Source organism: Balaenoptera musculus, chromosome 15, assembly GCF_009873245.2.
Source record: "Balaenoptera musculus isolate JJ_BM4_2016_0621 chromosome 15, mBalMus1.pri.v3, whole genome shotgun sequence".
Lineage (NCBI taxonomy): Eukaryota > Metazoa > Chordata > Mammalia > Artiodactyla > Balaenopteridae > Balaenoptera > Balaenoptera musculus.
Genome location: NC_045799.1, coordinates 17,396,861 through 17,416,261, shown reverse-complemented (window position 1 = coordinate 17,416,261; position 19,401 = coordinate 17,396,861). Strand labels below are relative to the sequence as shown.

At 46.0% G+C, this 19,401-nt stretch overlaps 1 protein-coding gene across 11 annotated transcripts in view; it reads right to left on the bottom strand.

Annotated features, from left to right (window-relative positions):
* The window catches only part of PTPRT (protein tyrosine phosphatase receptor type T), a 1,089,879-nt gene that overhangs the window by 664,710 nt on the left and 405,768 nt on the right, over positions 1 to 19,401 (bottom strand). For all 11 annotated transcript variants that reach the window (XM_036826097.1, XM_036826100.1, XM_036826103.1 and 8 more), the window contains exon 5: positions 11,736 to 11,851. In XM_036826097.1, the coding sequence (XP_036681992.1) occupies positions 11,736 to 11,851 (116 nt within the window). The remainder of the gene's footprint in view (positions 1 to 11,735; positions 11,852 to 19,401) is intronic.

The window sequence follows — 19,401 nt, the reverse complement described above, 5'->3', positions numbered from 1 at the left end:
TGATTGATGGCTTTAAGATGCAGGAAGGAACCATGAGCTAAGGAATTCAGGGCAGCCTCCAGAAGCTGGAAAGGGTAAGGGAAGAGATTCTTCCCTCTCCTTCTCCAGAAGGAGCCCAGCCCAGCCGACACCTTGATTTTAGCCCAGTAAGACCCAATTTCTGACTTCTGATCTCCATAACTGTAAAGTAATAAATCTGCATTGTTTTAAGCCACTAAGTTTGCGCAACTTGTTACATCAGCAATAAGGAATTAACACAAACGGCAAAGGACTGATTAAGCACAAAATATTAATTTTTCATAATTTTTCATGTTTAAATTTTATTTTGGTGTCTCCTCCAGTATTATTTAACTTTTCTTCTTAATGATGTCAGATTCCAGCAGAACCAGAGAGGATTCAGTGCCTCCCCGTGAACAATTTAGATTTTTCTGTTTAGCTCCCGAACCACCAGGCTTTCTCCCATGGAAGGATAGGAAATTGCAGGTTGTCTAATAAAATCTCTAGAAAATAGGCCTTTTGATAATCACACCTGTCATTTTGGGAGCAGACAACAGCAGGACAGGGACGAGCAGGAGGGCCCAGAATCACAATAGGAAATAGGGCTGTGATGGACCAGGGCAAGGAGAAATGGAGGTTAAGTTCAGAGAGATGAGCCCAGATGGAAGGGCAAGCAGGTGCTCAAGGTCAAGGCAATTGAGCAGTCACCCAGGAGCAGAGATCGGGAGGGATTCTAGAAGACCAGGAATGGATGGTGAGAGGCTCAGATGCCAGAATGCTGTGGCAACACGGAGAAGGGATTTAAGCAGAGAGGAGGCATAAGAAGCACAGGTGCCAGCCACTGTCTCAGCCCCAGACAGAGGCAGAAGAGAAAATGCAAGGGAAGAAAACAAGGGGAGGTTTCATGAAGCAGGAAAAGACTCAGAAACCTAAGCCCATAGGCAATGAGCAGGTTTGAGTGGGCACAGGGACGGGTGGTGCAGGGGAGATGCCAGGAGCCTGAAGTGGACCACAACCCAGAGGCAAAGTGGGAGAGTAAAGCTTCCCAGCCATGACACCAGGTGCCATGTAAGTGCACAGGGATGCAGATGTTAGGATGCTAGGAAAGAGAAGCAGGACAGTGAAGGGAAGTCAAAGTCCTGGGAAAAGCCAGAGAGGAGCATGACACAGATGATGCACATAGAAGCCTGTGGAAAATTCTATCAAACCCTTAGGCCCACGTCACCCCTTTGGCTTGTTGGAAATTTTCTTTTGGCTCCTGTAATATTTTTCATCCATAAGTACATCCTTCCTCTGAAAGTTCCAGGCACATTTCCTTTCTTCTTGTGGCAAGTTTTTCAGAGCTACGTCTGTTGTTCTAAAATGAATCATCCTCTAGCCCCTCTGAGTCAATGAATCAATTGACTAAATTTCCCAGTGGGCACTCAGAAGGGTGTCTTAGGTTGGGCTCCCCAGAAGGAAGCAGAGTCTGAGACCTGGTGATTTACTGAGTGCTCTCAGAAGAAAGGGGATGAAGGAAAGGGTGAGGAAAGAAGCCGAGCAACGATGTGGTGGAAACTGGGGTCTGGCTTCAGCCTGACTCCGCGGAGCTCCAGAGCATGAAGTGTACCAGAGTTAATCCCACCAGGAGGCAAGGAGCCAGCTTCTGCACTCCACACCGATCAGTCACAGGTCATGAGCAGGTGGGGGAGGAAGAAACGGTTCCCATTTGACCAAGGACACAGTTCTCTGGGGAAGGAGGATTTGTGAGCCTTTAGCAGCCAACATGCACAGTACCCTGCAGTTTGGGGCACTGGCTCATAAAGGACACTTTAATCCATTCTACCCAGCACCTTCCTATCTCTATCTCCTCCTCTAGTATATTATACATAGGGTCTCCTGAAAGTCCATGAGCCACTGCCCTGAGATTTGCTGGTTGTCTGCTCCTGAATCTATGTTAAAAAAAAAAGGGGGCAGGGGGCTGGGAACTGATCTCCATAGATCATTGACAATGTGGGAAGCTCAAGTACCCCTGCAATAACACACTGCTTCCTCTGAAAAGTCAATCTATCCCCCAGCGAATAAAGTTCCATAACTGAGTTTGATAAATATTTTGTTCAAAGTAATGGGATTTGTCTGAGCATTTATTAAGTAAAAGTCACATTAACGAACATGTCCGAGTGCTCAGTCTGTGCTAGGCACTGTGTTAACTGGCTTACACGATAGAATCCACTTCATCCTTCTAAAATCCCTAGGAAAGTACTTCTCAAAGGGTGGGTCCCAGACCAGCAGCATCGACATTGCCTGGGAACCTGTGAGAAATGTTAATTTTAATGAGATTTCCGGGGCTGATATCCATTTATGGAGGCTGTTTATTGGGGTTGGTAGTCTGAGTTGTCTTTTCCCCTTTCCTTATTCTATCATTAATCACACTGGAAATGTACTCGTTATTTAACAAAACAGAAAATGAGAGAGTGTGGAATGTGGAAGGTATAATTTCAGAAGAATTTACAGGCTGGGTTAAGATTCCAACAAAACAGCAAAAAGGGCAAAACATAAACACAAAGTCAAGTATTGAAATAGCATCCTTCAAGGAGGAAAACACGGTCAGCAGAGGATGAGCAATGCTTTTAGACTAGTCTAAAGCAGTGGTTCTCAAAGTGCGGTCCCCAGACCTACTGCATTAGCATTCCCTGGGAACCTGTTAGAAATGCACATTTTCTGGCCCCTCTCTGGACCTAATAAACCAGGAGCTGTTATGGGAGGAGCCAGGCCGTTTTCGCTTTCACAGACCCTCCAGGTGATTCTCATGGATGATAAGGCATGAGATAGGTCCTAAGAATATTCCTGTTTTTCAGATAAGGAAACTGAGGCAGACAGGTCAAGCAACGTGGTTTAGAATAGTACTTTTCAAATTAATGTGCATACAAACCACCTGGGGAATCTTGTTAAAAATGCAGACTCTGATTCCCTGAGTCTGTGGGGGGACCTGACACCCTTCATCTCCAGCTAGCTCCCAAGTCTTGTCGCTGATGCTGGTCCATGAACCACAGGAAGAGGAGCAAAACCTTACGTGACTTTGCTGAGGGATGGAGTTACGATGTGGACCCAGGTGACCTGATTCCAGACACTGAGGCCTTAATCACATCGCCCAGCTGCCAGCCAGTACACGACAGCGCACAGTTACCCTGTGACTCTGTGTGAGGAGGGTAGAGTGTGCAGTGTTCCAGAAACTCACTTTGCTTCTTCAAAGAACATCAAATGCCATCTTGCAGGAAATGACTGCTCCACAGAAAACAGTTTGGGAACTGATGTGATCTATGCCTAGCTTTCTAGAAACCTCAGAGGTCTCGACGTAGGAAATATCTATGTGAGGAGGGGCAAAGCATCTTCCTGCATTCCTGGCTAATGGACTTTCTGAATATATTATTAAGGGGTGTCATATCTAATGTCCTATTAGGCTTGGGTGAGGTTTTCTTACCCCAACTCCATCAGTCTAAAGCAGCGGCTCTCAAACCTTAGCATGCATAACGATCACCTCCAGAGTGACTCAGTAGGTCAGGGGTGAGGCTAGATAATCTGCATTTCTAACAAGCTCCAGAGTGACACTGATGCTGCTGGCCTTGTCCTCTGTCTCCAAGATTTGAAGGCTAATGTCACCTTAAGTCCCTCAGTGGAAAGAATGGGGCCAAATAATATCACGAAACACATGAATGGAAACATTCCTTAAATCCAGGCCACTCCCTGAGGCTGAGCAATTGGTCACTGCACCAAAGATGCCCAGCCATGGGCCAAGGGTGTGGCACCCAAATCCAGCCCCTGCTCTACTGGCAAAGCAGGAGCCCTGACCACAGGCTGACCGAATCCACTTGGAGGAAGGCTACCTGTTTTCTTTGCCCAAAGGCTCTGTCTGCCTGCCAGGCTATGTGCCTTGGGGCTGCATGTGCCCATAGTGCGAACCTTTTTCCAGTTCATCCACCCAGGGGGGCACATGTGTTCTAAGCTGAACAAAGGCATTTTGTAGCCTAATCGGTGGTCCTGCTTAATCCCATTTTATACCCATGTCTCTCTCATTCATCATGGTAACAGTTCCCTTTGAAACCTCTCTTTTTTCTTTCTTTTTCATCTGCTTATCTCTCTCTTTTAAAACAACTCAAATTCCCCCTTCCCTTAGCTTGTTTTATGTTATGTGGAATAAGCCGGCTTGGTTTGAGAGCACACACTCTTTACAAGAGTATGGACTGCAAATGCCCACACTTTAATATTTCTGACCCTGGCATATGTGCATCCTTCCACCCCCCCAGGCAAAACCTCTCTATCTTCAGGAACTATCTAGAAAGGAAGACAAGAGAAGCACCTGATGCCATGGAAAGCCTGCTGTTTTCATATTATCTGACTGACTATCAGGGTATCTATAATGGCCTCACCATTTTGCAATTCCCCATCCTCTCTGCTCCTGTGTCAGGACATTATTCCCTTCACAAAGACATAAGACACAGCTTGCAAAAAATGGCTGTCATTATTTCCGGACATGCCGGAGTGCATGCCGGCTTGCAATTGATTTATAATCAGCAGAAGTGGAAACATTACTGTCTTTAATAAAAGGAAACTGTGTGCAACTGACATTATGACTGTTTTACAGGAGATGTTCTAACACATGGGTCCTAGAAACCTTCCGCGTGCTGATTTGAGCTCCTAGCGCAAGCTCGCGCGCACGCACACACACACAAGTAAAACGAGGCCGGCGTTTCCAGTTGAAAATTATTCTAATTGCTCCAGAAATCTCCTGGCTAGAAAATATTTGGTGAACTTCCCACAATTCATTCGGAATTAATATTCTTTTCGTTTCTAGTCATACTGCGTCAACGGCATGACACTTGGAAACTTGCTAAAAGCTGGCCCATTGAGTCTCTTAAGACCATATTTGCACCTCTTTGGCAATCTCTAAAGAATAGCTTTTGATTATTCTTTATTAAAAGTTAAAAGAAATAGAAGTGGACATAAATCATTTTTGATTCGCTGTGCTAAAGACCTCCCAAGGGCCCACCGCACGCATGGTTGACTGCCCATTTACGGTTGATTTCTGGGTTCAGAGTTCCTGCAGCGTCAGGAGGGTCCTGGCATAAGCCCTGCAGGGAGCCGTCAGCCCTGAGCAAAGAGGATGAGCAGGGGGTGAAGGGCCTGCACACATGCCGTCGCCCTGTGCAGCTTGATGGCCCTTTGACTATTTCCAGTTCACCTCTCTGAACTCTGCTCACAGGCCACTTCTTCCACGGGCACTTCTCTGAGACTCACAATTCCTCCCCACTCTCCCTACTCCCTATCTCCTCAGCAGACCCTTTTCCCCACTGGGAGCCTGGTCACATGTGTGATAAAATATGTAACTCTGTGATTAGTTGCTAAATGTCTGTCTCTGCTGCCAAAAGGTTAAGTTCCATGAGGGCAAGAAGCAGGGCTGCCTTGCGCGCCACTCTTCTCCCAGGCTCCATGTGCTGGGGCGGGAATGAGCTGGATCAATCCTGAAGCACATAAACAGGGGATGGGCTGAGGGAAGACAGGAAGAAAAAATATCAGAAAGTAAAGGAGGAAAGAATACGTGTGTGAGGGGACAGTTCCGGGTCAGAGTTGCCTACGGTCCTCGGAGAGGAGTTGCACAGGACGGAGGAGGATGAGGTCCATGCATCAGCTTCAGACGAATCTGAGGGAACCCAACCCTGTGCAAATCCAAAGCCCAGCTAGATTTCCCTCCCCTGGGTCGCCCTACAGGAGCTGTTTTTTAATCTGGGGTCCCTACAGGTGAAAAGAAGGAAAGACAGAGCATGTAGTAATGGTGCCATGACTCTGTAAACACACTAAAACCCACTAAGTGGTAGACTTATTGAACTTTATGGTTTGTAAATTATATCTCAAAGGTAATAATAAAAGATTGGGGTATCCTAGGCGTGGGGGTTCCCCAGCTATGACACAGACCTGCTGTGTGTAAACCCCACCTGGATCCACCCTCACATCATCTTCACAGGACTTGGGGGCACAAGGGAAACTGTTGCAGACATGAAGCTTGTGCTGCCTGCGGGGTAATGAGTAATAAAGTCCTTTGTCTCTGACCCAAGAGTCTCGTGTCTCCTGCCAGCATCCATGCAACCACGCAATGGGCAGCCTAACCCCTTTGCTTGCAAATAAGGCAACTCTCAGACCCTTCATAGTTGCTGACAGATGATGCCACGGAACCAAGAGGGCAGGAAGATTTTCAAGGAGGCAGCGGTCAGCATCATCAAATGCTGAAAGAAGAGCCAACTATAAGGAATAATAGTAATAATGGAGGAGGACGGGGGGAGGAGGGGGAGGAGGGGAGGAGGGGGAGGAGGAGGAGGAGGGGAGGAGGGGGAGGGGGAGGAGGAGTACCACCGCCACCACCCCGCCCCCTGGCTTTAGCAACAAGGAAAGCACTGGTGACCTTCACAAGAGCCACTTCTGGGAAGAGGCGGGAGTTAAAGAAAGCCACATTGCAAGTGTAGACATCACGTTTAAGAAATGTGGCCGAGAAGGGGAAAAGAGCTGTAAGAAGGCAACTAGAAGGCAGAAATTTGAAAAAAAAAGCCCAAGGGTGTTGGAATTTCGTTTGTAGATTTGAGAGACTCAAATCTCTTTAAGTACTTAGTACAGTGAAAATTAGAGGTGGGTAACTAGGTGATAAATACATGAATTTTTTTTTAATAGGAAGCCATCTGTATGGAAGGAAAGGCTGGAGTGGAGATACAGGTGGGCAGGGCTATGAGGTTAGCATGGAAGGATGAGCCCACCCAGGACATAGACATAGACCTGCATTCAAATCCTGCCTCTACTGCTCACGACCTGGGTAACTTTGACTCATTTACCCTTAAGGTTCAGTCTCCTCATCTATAAAGCAGGGCTACAAATAGCATCTACCTGAAAGACTGGTTGTGAGAATTAAATACATTGTATGTGTAACCCACTCAATACGTGCCAGCTGTGTTGAGTATCGGCATGAATTTCTCCTTAGTATGTAGTTGTAGGGTGACCACTAGGTTTTCAGCAGAAGCCCTGCATGGAAGGGACACCTGGCAGAGATGCAGGCAGGAGGGGGAGCTGGTTCCAGGAGCCAGCGGTAGCCCTGCGGGGAGCGGGAAAACAGGTTTACGGGAAGAATCTGCCGCAGAGGACTGACACGTCTGCTTATCTCATCAGCCCTGGTGTGGCCACTGCTGTGCTGATGGCTTCCCAGGGCAGGAGCCTTTTCCTGCCAAATTAGGGTGTAACAATGCCCGTGATTTGTCTAAACACGTAGGCTGCCCCTACTGAGATCTGTGCAGAGGCTTTGGACACATGGCCTCATTTCTGAGACTCTTCGAACGCTATTCGTTGTACAGACTTCCGATGGAGTGAATCCTTTGTAGGGAGACCTGGAAGTCAGCCTTGGGGTGGGGCTGACAGGGTCTGCCCTGGAGCCCCTGAGGAGTGCATGGATCCCACAGCAATCTTCCGTAAAGACCAGGTGACAGACAAAAATATTTCTAAACCTCCACCTTAATGAACAGTATCTCTTGGTGGCGATGAGGAGGTGGGGCAGTCTGAGGGTAATTTTACCCGTATTCTCAACAGGGGCCAATGCTGCCGCTTCTGTCGGAATAGCTACCCCTAATTCTGCTATGCCCTGTGAAGGCTCCTACCATCCTTAGAATATGCTGTGCCTAGGAAAAAGTGGTCATTTTTCTCCTTTTAACAGCATTTTTTCTGTTAATATTAGTTACATACATTCATTTTAGCATATTTGGATGAAATAGAAAAGAGTAAAGATGAAAATAAAAAGCATACATAATCTATCATCGCAATCAATTATTAAGTGTCTTGATATGTGTTTTATAGTGTTATATGTGTATATTTATACAGGTATGTATATATTTGTGTAAATATGTGTGTATACATATGGTTGGTTTTTGATATAAAATTAATATATTGGGCATATCGTTTTATAACTTGCTATTTTCACTTAAATATATACTGTGAAAATGGCATTAAACAGACTTCTATAAACTGATATTTAATGGCCCCATTTACTTAATCAGTCCCCTTTTGCTGGACATTTAGGTTGTTTTCAGTATTTCATCCTGTTGAACAAACTTGCACATACATTTTTTCCGCCTCTGGTTATTTTCATAGGTGTATTCCCAAAAGTAAAATTACTTGCCAGAAGAATATGTACATTTAAAAGTGTTAGCTAGCTACTGACAAATTACCTTCCAGAAAAGATGTACCATGTACATTTTCACAGTGCTACACTGATAATTTGTCACTACAGTTCCACCTAGTTGTACTCTGAATATTGCTCTTTTTTTTTCTCCTTTTTCCAAAAGGGCTCCCCAGACCGTAGGCTGCTTTGCTGTAGTCATTCTAGTCAGGATGAATGTAGCCATTCCAGTCAGGATGCACACCAACTACTCGCTTGAAAAAAATGCTTGAAGAATCACAAGTTTGGATTCCTCAAGACAACGCATCACATAAGGAATCAGCAAGTTATGAATGAGGCCCTTCCACCAGAGACCACAGCACTACATGCTTCACCTCAAGAAGAAATCATCCCAGAACAAGACGAGCTTGTGCATAACTTTTATTGGCCTTTATCTGCCTTTTCCCTAAAAGACTACAATTGTTCTAGGCTTAGGTATACACATTTCTGCATAGGTCCTGTCTGTTGATTTTTATGTAAAACTTGCACTATAATTCCATGAAAGCTGGCACTAGCAGACAGAGTCTTCTGAGAGCATATTAAGTCTTCAGGGAGGGTGCAAAACAGGGGTATGGGGAGTCTTCCTTTTTAACTTATTAATTTATGATCTGAAAGCACTTAAGGACAAGCAGGCTGTAGATCCCTGCTCTACAGAAAAGAAGGTAAGCATTCTCTACAACAGGCAACAGGGATTTATCCCCAAATACGAGTCCACCAACTTTTCCCTAACCACTGCCAGAGAGAAGGGCCACTGACATACTATTCTGAGAATAAAGCCACCGCCTTTATTTCCCTGACTTAAACTGCTGGATAAAAAAGTTTCCACATTTGGTGACTTAGTGAATAGTCCCGCTTATCTTGGAAGCTATAGCAAGAAATAGCATTGTTGAAAGGCACACCTGCTGTAGGTGTCCTGTGGATTCTTGGCCACAATGTGTCTGTGTCACTCACTTTGGAAATTCTCAGGCTGAGGCGCCCCAGCCTGTTATATGGAACACAACTTTGGCAAGTCTGCAGGCTGGTCCTCTAGGCGCTGGAATAAATCCAAAGCAATATCTCATGAGAAATCCGCCACTGCCTTAGCTCGTCCATCTCAGATCAGGGCTGCAATTCTCTCTTGGGTGGCAGGTATCATGACTGGCGTCTCATATTTTATAGAAAGATGTTGACCTACTTCCAACTACACTGTTGAATATAAGCCTGGACTTAACTGGCCAAGAGGGCATTTTGCCAGAGAGCATAGTGTAAGCCATCTACCTCCCAATATTTCCTGAAATATACATGAGGGAGGCAACATTTCTGGCGGTTTCCTTGAAGAAATAGTTATTGAATCTATTCACTCTCCAGATACATGTGAGGTATCCCAGGATGGCGATGGTAGAGAGCTGGGGACCTCTGCCATATCACACTGCCCACCCCACCTCCCTCCCACCCACCCCACCCACCGCCAAATTGCTTTTACCCAGAGCATCACTATGGGAAACAAGCCTATGAAACTCACTTGTGTGCCCTCAGTAAGACTGTGGTGGAAAATGCCGTTCCCTATATCACAGACTGTTTTCTTTATGAGGACTCCTGGGAACAACTCCTGTCTGGCCTCTGTGTGAACGACAGAATTTTCTGGAGCCACTGGTTTGTGTTCATCTCAGGGACATCACTGTGAACTGTGTATCTGACAACCTTTCCTTATTCTGTCTGTGGCCATGGTGCTGTGGGCTCTGCCTGTGACCCACCAGGAAGCAGCAGACATACAGAAATGCAGTTTTTAGCATATGACCAGCTCCGACGTGTTATTTTCCTCCTATTTGGTGTTGCCTCACTTAATTTATGCTATCCTGTCATGCTTTATGTCCCATTGTAAGCCACCTGAAAAACGTTCTGGAAATAAGATTTGGTTTACACTGAAAAGTAGATAGATAAATAAGATGTGGAAGTGTTCAAAACCATGTGTTTCTATTTCCTTCAAAACTTCAATTACATTCTGCTTTAACATCCTTCCACTGATAGACTCAAGGTTTAGAGCACGCAACTCAGAACTGTAGCAACAACTTTCATAAGATAATTGGAAAACCCAAGTAAAGATGCTGAATGTACTGTGACTGTCTCTTCTCATTCTTGTGACCCAACTGAGGCAATGCCATTGACATGACAAAGCTTCTTGGGAGCCTGATGCACTTTAATACTAATTATAATGAATAAATAGCATTACGTAATACTTGAGTGACATGTGGAAGTTTCCCGTGCTCTCTCGTGGTCTGCAGGCAGACCCGGAAAGCAGTAGGAGCAGGCATTATTATTGACTGTTATTTTCATTCTACTGCTCTGCTAAGAAGCAAGAAAAGAAGCTCCTAGATGTGCTCTCTCGGCCCAGGGACTTTCCAACGGCAGGAAATGGGCTCAAATGCAAGAAGAGAAGTGATACTATGAACTCCCATCAAAGTGTGCTGGGCATGGGTTAAGGACCAACATCCAAACTATGTGAGTCAGAAGAGATGATAGAGAACTTTAAGTATATGAAGTTGGAGGTAACAGGAGTCAGCTTCTTTCAAGCAATATTCCTGATTCCTTGAACTGGAGGTGATGTCTCTCTAGAGCTGTGGTCTCCAGTAAGACTCTCTGCAATGTCAGGAATGTTCTCTATCTGCATTTGTCCAACATGGTAGCCACAAGATACATGTGGCTATTGTGCACTTGAAATGTGGCTAGTGCAACTGGGCATCTGAGTGCTGAATTGTATTTATTTTAATTAATTTAAATTGAAATAGTCATACTAAGTTTAACAATGTTACAGGGTACAGGATCAATATAGGAAAGTCGATTGTATTTCTGTATACCAGTAATGAAAAATCAGAAATTGAGGGGTTTTTTTAAATGTATTTTAGAGTAGCATCAAAAATAGGAGATATTTAGAGATAAGACTGACTAAAGATATACAAGACCTGAACAATGAAAATTATAAAACCTTGCTGAGTGGAATTACTACAGATCTTAATAAGTAAAGAAATATACCATGTTCACGATGAGAAAACACTCATTATTGTTAAGCTGTCAGTTTTCCCCAAAGGGATCTATAGATTCAATGCAATCAAACCCCATCAAAATCCAACAGGCCTTTTTTCTTTTGTATTAGAAATTGACAAAAAAGTCATATGGAAATGAAAATGTACCCAGAATCTAAAATATCCAGTTTGCCTTAGTCCTCGGATTCTGGGCTTAAAGGACAAAGTTTGTTAGAGGGCACTTTGGAAAGCTCATAGTTGCAAATTCTACTTCTGGCACTTTTATGTTTGTGACCTCAGTTTCTCAATCTGTAAAATGGGGAATACTGATGCCTACATAACAGAATTAGAGTTTAAGACTTAACAAGATCACGGATGCAGAGTATCATCCAAGGAGCAGAGGTACATAAAAAATACCCCTTCCGCTTCCCCACCAAGCCCTTTATCACAGCACACACTTTCTTCCCTTCCCAAGGGATGGGCAGGTATAAGCAGGGGGCCCCTCCCATCCTTACCTGGAGCCAAAGTTTGTCATGCTGAGACCACTTTCCACCAGCAATGCACTGAAAGGTGGCATTCTGCCCCACGTTCACCTCGACATTTTGGAGCCGCAGAAAATGAGGTGCTTTTCCTAAGAGAGAAGCCAAAAAGCATATGAGGGCAGAATTCAACAGCCTGACCATGTCCCTGTCGGCGGGTGGGAGCTCAGGATGGGCACTGGGCAGGGGCGAATTTGTGCTTAGGAGATGGTCTGGCTCGGTGAAAAGCTACTGTTGATTGATCACTTCCTGAGCCAGTTACTGTTCTAAGACATTTACATACATCATCTCACTTAAATCTCACAAAAATCCACAAGGTGGGCAGTAACTCCATTTCACCAATCAGAAAATTAATGCTCCGAAGGTTTGTCATGGTCAGACAGCCAGAAACTGGGGAAGGCAAGACACGAATCCATGTCCCTGAGAGCCTCAAAATCCGTATTATTAGCTGCTGGGTAATACTGCCATGTTTGCAAAAGGAAGTCGGAGGGGTGTGGGGGGTCACCCCAGAAGATATCTCCCTGTAGACCTGGGTGAGCAGAAAGAAGAAAACTGAAGTGAAGCACCTTCGGGCCTGAGACTTCCACACCTGGCCTTGGCGACGACGCCGATCAAGAGGAGGGCAAAGAGGGGAGGATGGAGAAAAGGTGGAGGAGAACACTAGTAGTAAGCACTACGTGAATGAAGGTTCCGTGACTGGTGTCGTGGCAGTGTCTACACATAGTAACTCACTTAACCCAATGCAGCTTGGTGGTGGTATTATCTCTATTTTACAGCGAGTGAAGCAAGGCACCGAGAATTCAAGACACATTCAGAGTCTGCACTCTTCACTCTAAGCTATGATATCTAGGGATGGGATGGAGGTGGGACATTTACTCCGGGGACCTGGCGTATCAGGAGAAAGGACTTTCAGATGGAACTCATGGTGTCCATGGGTAATCAGTTCTAGAATTAAACATATGTTTTATGTTGGGTAACTTGGGTTCATCTCTTTTCTTGTTTGTGGAGAGAGGTCCTTGCCTACGTGAGCTCTCCAAAGACGAGTGGGCTGATAAGCTATGTCTAGAAGAATGCGTTTCTTCATCAAGGCACTAAAGTGCCAATGATCCCTATCACATCAACCAAATCAGTGATGAACCAGGCATCAAATACCCCTGGAATGCGATCAAATGGACAGTTGTTAAGAAGATCAGGAGGATCCCACTACTGGGCATATACCCTGAGAAAACCATAGTTCAAAAAGAGTCATGTACCAAAATGTTCATTGCAGCTCTATTTACAATAGCCAGGACGTGGAAGCAACCTAAATGTCCATCGACAGATGAATGGATAAAGAGGATGTGGCACATATATACAATGGAATATTACTCAGCCATAAAAAGAAATGAAATGGAGGTATTTGTAATGAGGTGGATGGAGTTAGAGTCTGTCATACAGAGTGAAGTAAGTCAGAAAGAGAAAAACAAATACAGTATGCTAACACATATATACGGAATCTAAGGGAAAAAAAAGCCATGAAGAACCTAGTGGCAAGACGGGAATAAAGACACAGACCTACTAGAGAATGGACTTGAGGATATGGGGAGGGGGGGGGGTGAGATGTGACAGGGTGAGAGAGTGTCATGGACATATATACACTACCAAATGTAAAATAGATAGCTAGTGGGAAGCAGCCGCATAGCACAGGGAGATCAGCTCGGTGCTTTGTGACCACCTAGAGGGGTGGGATGGGGAGGGTGGGAGGGAGGGAGATGCAAGAGGGAAGAGATATGGGAACATATTGTATATGTATAACTGATTAACTTTGTTATAAAGCAGAAGCTAACACACCATTGTAAGGCAATTATACTTCAATAAAGATGTTTAAAAAAAAAAAAAAAAGAAGATCAGGAGGTTCAACGAGGGCCTCTGGCCATCTTTTCAGAGGGAGTCAAATATCCAGACAGACAAGTAATAATAATAACATCACTTACTGAAAGCTCCTACAATGCCAGGCACTGTGAAAAATGCTTTACATGTTTTAATGAAGTTAACTTCATAACATTCCCTAAAGCAGACACTAGTATTATTTCCCTTTTAGAGACGCAGAAACCAAGGCTCACCAAGTTTAATTTGTCCAACACCACACAGCATTAATGACAGGAACAGAATTCAGTCCAGGTCCATTTTAGCCCCAAAACTCAGCATTTGACCAGCACATTCTCTTGCCTCATGGACAACGGGAGGTCAACGGTGTCACCTGGAGCCCAGGGTCCAAAGAAAGGCTCACAGGCAAGGCTGTGCTGATCCTCCAGACGCCTCTCATTGCTCCGAATATTTTACCACAAGACGTTCCTTTCCTTGGCATCTGTCCCCATGGCCTTCACACTTTGAACTGTCTGCTCTACCAAACTGTGTCACCACCTGCAACACTCAGCAGAAGCCAAGGACCCTTGGCATGATCAGCAGACTCGCTGTGCGAAAACATACAGCTTCTGCTCAGGTTTCTAAACAAAGTGACAACAGCTCAGTCCCCCTCATGCCACCTCCAGGGCCCCCACGACTAGATGGCGTCAAGAGTCCAAGGCCCAGGGAAGTCCTCTCACTGTGGGCTTCTCAGAGTTGAAGATTCGTGCATCTAGTCAACCTGACAGATGTCATGCTGCTTTGATTGTCTGAAATTTTTTCCTTTTTGCTCTCCTGTATAATTTTGTAAAGTTATTTTTGGAACTATCAGTTCAAGTCAATTTTTTTTTAAATTTTATTTATTTATTTATTTATTTATAGCTGTGTTGGGTCTTCGTTTCCGTGCGAGGGCTTTCTCTAGTTGCGGCAAGCGGGGGCCACTCTTCATCGTGGCGCGCGGGCCTCTCATTGTCGTGGCCTCTCTTGTTGCGGAGCACAGGCTCCAGACGCGCAGGCTCAGCAATTGTGGCTCACGGGCCTAGTTGCTCCGCGGCATGTGGGATCTTCCCAGACCAGGGCTCGAACCCGTGTCCCCTGCATTGGCAGGCAGATTCTCAACCACTGTGCCACCAGGGAAGCCCCTCAAGTCAATTTTTAAGTGGCAAAAGAGTGAACCTTGTAAGCCCCTTTATGCTACCTGTTTGAAGCGGGAAGGAACATCTACTCCCTGGTAAGGAGGGGGTATAGAATCTTAGTTCCAATGTTGGGAGGTTTTGTGTTGGTTTTTACAAAGGGATATCTCCCCTCACCCTTGGGGACCCTGGGCAAATCGTTTAACCTCTGGGACTTGTGCAACTAGAAATGAATTGTCTCTGGATCAGTGTCCCCTGCTTGTTTCTCTCTTTTTTTTTTTTTTTGACCACACCATGCGCGGCTTGTGAGATCTTAGTTCTCCAAGCGGGGATTGAACCCAGGCCCTCGGCAGTGAGAGCAGGGAGTCCTAACCACTGGACCGCCAGGGAATTCCCTCTCCTGCTTGCTTCTGACTCCTTTCCAGCAGACCTCTTGCCTTGATTCTTTCATCTGCAATCCCTCTTCCTCCCTCCCTTCTAGGTACAGTGGTAGAGAATTCAGAGGTTTAATGGCCCCTGGTGTTAATAATTCTGGTGAAACACCGAGGGTTTACAGAGAGCAGAGATGTTGAAAGCACGCGCCTTCAGTAGCCAGACAGTTATGTAAAGGAATCAAGTGGTTCAGTTGTAAAACAAACAAAAACAAAACTGCCACCTCCTTGCCCCCTTATTCATTTTCCCACCTTTCATAGAGACTTGGGTAACATAAAGATTTCTCTGTATCAGAAAAGCAACATCACAGGCACACTAATAACGGGTACCTGACACCAGCCTCAGCAATGAGGAGGCAATAAGGAGTGGTGGGGACTTCGGGGAACTGGATAAAGACGCCATGCCCCATAGGCAGGGGGCAGCTAGCAGTTCCCTAAATCCAGCAGACAGAGGCCATGCGACAGTGCTGTGCTCAGGGTAGCCAATCATCCGATTTCTCAAGGCAAGTAAGAAATCCAGCCTTAGGTGAAAGCCCTCATTCTAAAATCTTGACGGAATTTATTAAAACACTATGTAGACTTATTAACAAAACACGACCGCAGGCATGCTCTTCTAGGTGGCTGTCTCTGTTACGTAGCTCTTATGGAACAATTTCCACTGGCCAGTCTTGCCTGGTCTGAACCCATAAAACCAGGGATGTCCCCACCCCTGCAGGCATCGTGCTGTGCTATCACGCGCACACTAGCCCTGGATCGCGGTGCTCAACGCGGGGAACCTTTCCGGACCCACCCTCCGCCCTGCGTAGCACCCTCTCCCAACGCTCTTGCTCTCTGAGCCCCCGGCTTCATCTCCAGCTCATGACAGATCTCTCTCTCTCTCTGGGGATCCTCCTGACGCTGGGGACCTGCTTGGTGCACTTCTCTGAGCTCCTGGCCGCCCCAATCCTCCTCCCACCCCCCACCCCCACCTGAGCCCTGTCCTCTCCCAGCTGTGGTTTGCACCCAGCATCCACAGCTCCAGGAAAGCAACGACCCCACCCGCTTCAAACTCACCAACTTCGGCCAAGCACAGACGACCTTGAGGCCCAGACCAGCCACCAGCTCGGGGGTTTTAAGCATCCCACACTCACTCCCCACTGAGACCCAGCGCCCCCAAACCGGGACCCTGCGGAATGGGGTTAACAGAAAACTGGCTGTGCATTTGGGGCAAAATGCCTTGATGTTGGTGACATTTAAACTCCTGCAGATGTCAGGGCAGCATCTGAAGACGTATTATTGTGCCCTTTATCTCGCTCTTTAAACCTGACAGTGTGCTCAGCGGAAGCCAACACAATTGCGGAGAAAGTGCACTACATACATTAAAAACGTGCTGCAGACCGTGGGCTCAGTGACATGGCCCCACAAGGTTGTGATGGGAAAAAAAAAAAAAAAGTTTAAACAATCTTAAAGTCAACCTAGGAGCTAGAGAACTTTGAAACTGAGTGGAAATTGTGCTGACATTTATCGTCCACAGTCATAACTGCAGTGGCCCTGCTAATGGCTGACACGGAGAAACGGCAGCAGAGGGTAACTATGGCTAAATATTTGCAGAATAACACAAAAATGTTAAATGGGCCATAAAATACAGACGAGAGGTCTCAGTTTGTAGGAGAAAAATAACTTCCGTTGAGTATCACACTTATCTTCCAGTCACTGTTTCAGAAGCTGAGAGGCAAGTGTTTAAAGTCATAACTTCAGCTCAAATCGATCGAGAATACAATTGCAAATCATGTACTAAGCCCCCTGGAACTTTGGAAGACTTAGTGGAATCGCTTATTGATAAACTCTGACCATACATTAATTTTTAAAAAATGTTTAGGGAACTGGAGTGGAGAATTACAAGCCTGAGGACCTAAAGAGGATGCATTCTTTTAATATAGTTAAGTTTTCACAAGCTATGAGTGAAGTCATAAATGCATTAAGGCTGGGGTTGGGGGAAAAGCACTGTCAGGCCGAAGGACAGTTCAGAAGCTACTAGCAGGCTGCATGACTCACGATCCCATGAGCAGCCTCCAGGACCCATGCGTAGTGGGAACCGTGGAAGGTCACACACACACCTCCTCCCCAGAATCACACCACCCAGCTGATGACGCCAGAAACCTAGCAGGGCACCACTTCTGATGCCCTGGCCCCCACTCTAACCCCATCACTTAGGACCAGTGGGCTCCCACCTCCTAAATTCATCTGTAACCTGTCCACTACCTCCTCTCCATCTCTACGCTCTATGTTTCTTCATAGGCTGCTTACCATCTGTTATGGGGCTGAAACTGTATCCCCCAAAATTCACAGGTTGCAGCCCTAATGCTCAACAGCTCAGACTGGGACTGTATTTGATGACTGAGACTTTAAAGGGGTGATTATGTTAAATGAGGCTGTTAGGGGCGGGCTGTAACCCAATCTGACTGATGTCCTCATAAGAAAATTTGGACACACAAAGACACATCAGGGGCAGATGTGCACAGAGGAAAGACCATGTGAGGAAAAGTGAGAAGGCGGCCGTCTGCAAGCAAAGGAGGGAGCCCACGGACAAAACTAAGAACCTGCCACCTTCATCTTGGACTTGGGGCCTCCAGGACTGTGAGAAATAAAATTCCTGCTTAAGCCACCCAGTCTGTGTATTTTGTTATGGCAGCCTTAGCTGACTAATATACCATCTGTTATAGACCCAGATAATACCTGATTGTTTGTTTTAATTTTCAGTCTCTTTCACATCGCTGGAAGCCCATGAGGGCAAAGAATGGAATCTGTCTTACTCACTCCCATGAACCCAGACTAGCGTCTGGCATGGAGCATATGCTCAGTAAATACGTCGGATGGTGAATGAATGTCTCTCCACTACCTGGTCCAGGACTCACCATCTCTTTACATGACTCTAGAACTTTCTTTCTCATAGGTCTCCTGACTTCTTCTCTATTCCCCCTTCACAACCCCTCCTCCACAGAACAGCCAAAGTAATCTTTAAACAATTAAATGAGATCATATCAATCCCCAGCATAAACCCCTCCAGGTGGTGCCTCCCTACACTTAGATTAAAATCTAACCAGGGGCTTCCCTGGTGGCGCAGTGGAGTTGAGAGTCTGCCTGACAGTGCAGGGGACGCGGGTTTCGAGCCCTGGTCTGGGAAGATCCCACATGCCTGCGGAGCTACGGGCCGTGAGCCGCAAACTACTGAGCCTGCGCGTCTGGAGCCTCTGCTCCGCAACAAGAGAGGCCGCGATAGTGAGAGGTCTGCGCACCGCGATGAAGAGTGGCCCCCGCTTGCCGCAACTGGAGAAAGCCCTCGCACAGAAACGAAGACCCAGCGCAGCCATAAAAAAAAAAAAAAAAAAAAAAATCTAACCAGTCATGGGGCTTCCCTGGTGGCACAGTGGTTGAGAATCCACCTGCCAATGCACGGGACACGGGTTCGAGCCCTGGTCCAGGAAGATCCCACAGGCTGCGGAGCAACTAAGCCCGTGCACCACAACTACTGAGCCTGTACTCTAGAGCCTGCAAGCCACAACTACTGAGCCCGTGTGCCACAACTACTGAAGCCCACGCGCCTAGAGCCCATGCTCCATGACAAGAGAAGCCACTGCAATGAGAAGCCCGCGCACCGCGACAAAGAGTAGCCCCTGCTCGCCACAACTAGAGAAAGCCTGCGCACAGCAACAAAGACCCAACGCAGGAAAAAATAAAGTTAATTAATTTAAAAAAATCTAACCACTCACAATCTAAAATATGACACAAATGAACTTATCTACAAAACAGAAACGGACTCACAGACATAGAGAACAGACTTGTGGTTGCCAAGGGGGAGGGGCCTGGGGAGGGATGGACTGGAGTCTGGGGTTTAGCAGATGCAAACTATTATGTACAGAACGTATAAACAACAAGGTCCTAGTATATAGCACAGGGAACCGTATTCAATATCCACTCATAAACCATAATGGAAAAGAGTATATATATATATATAAAAACACAGAATCACTTCGCTGCACAGCAGAAATTAACACAACATTGTAAATCAACTATACTTCAATTAAAAAATAATAAATTACACAGTTTGATAAGTTAAAAAAAAAAAAACCTAACCACTCACAATGATGTTCAGGGCCCTGCTCCCCTCTCACTCAGAAACACTTTCCCCACGTTCCCCACGCGCAGGATACTCTG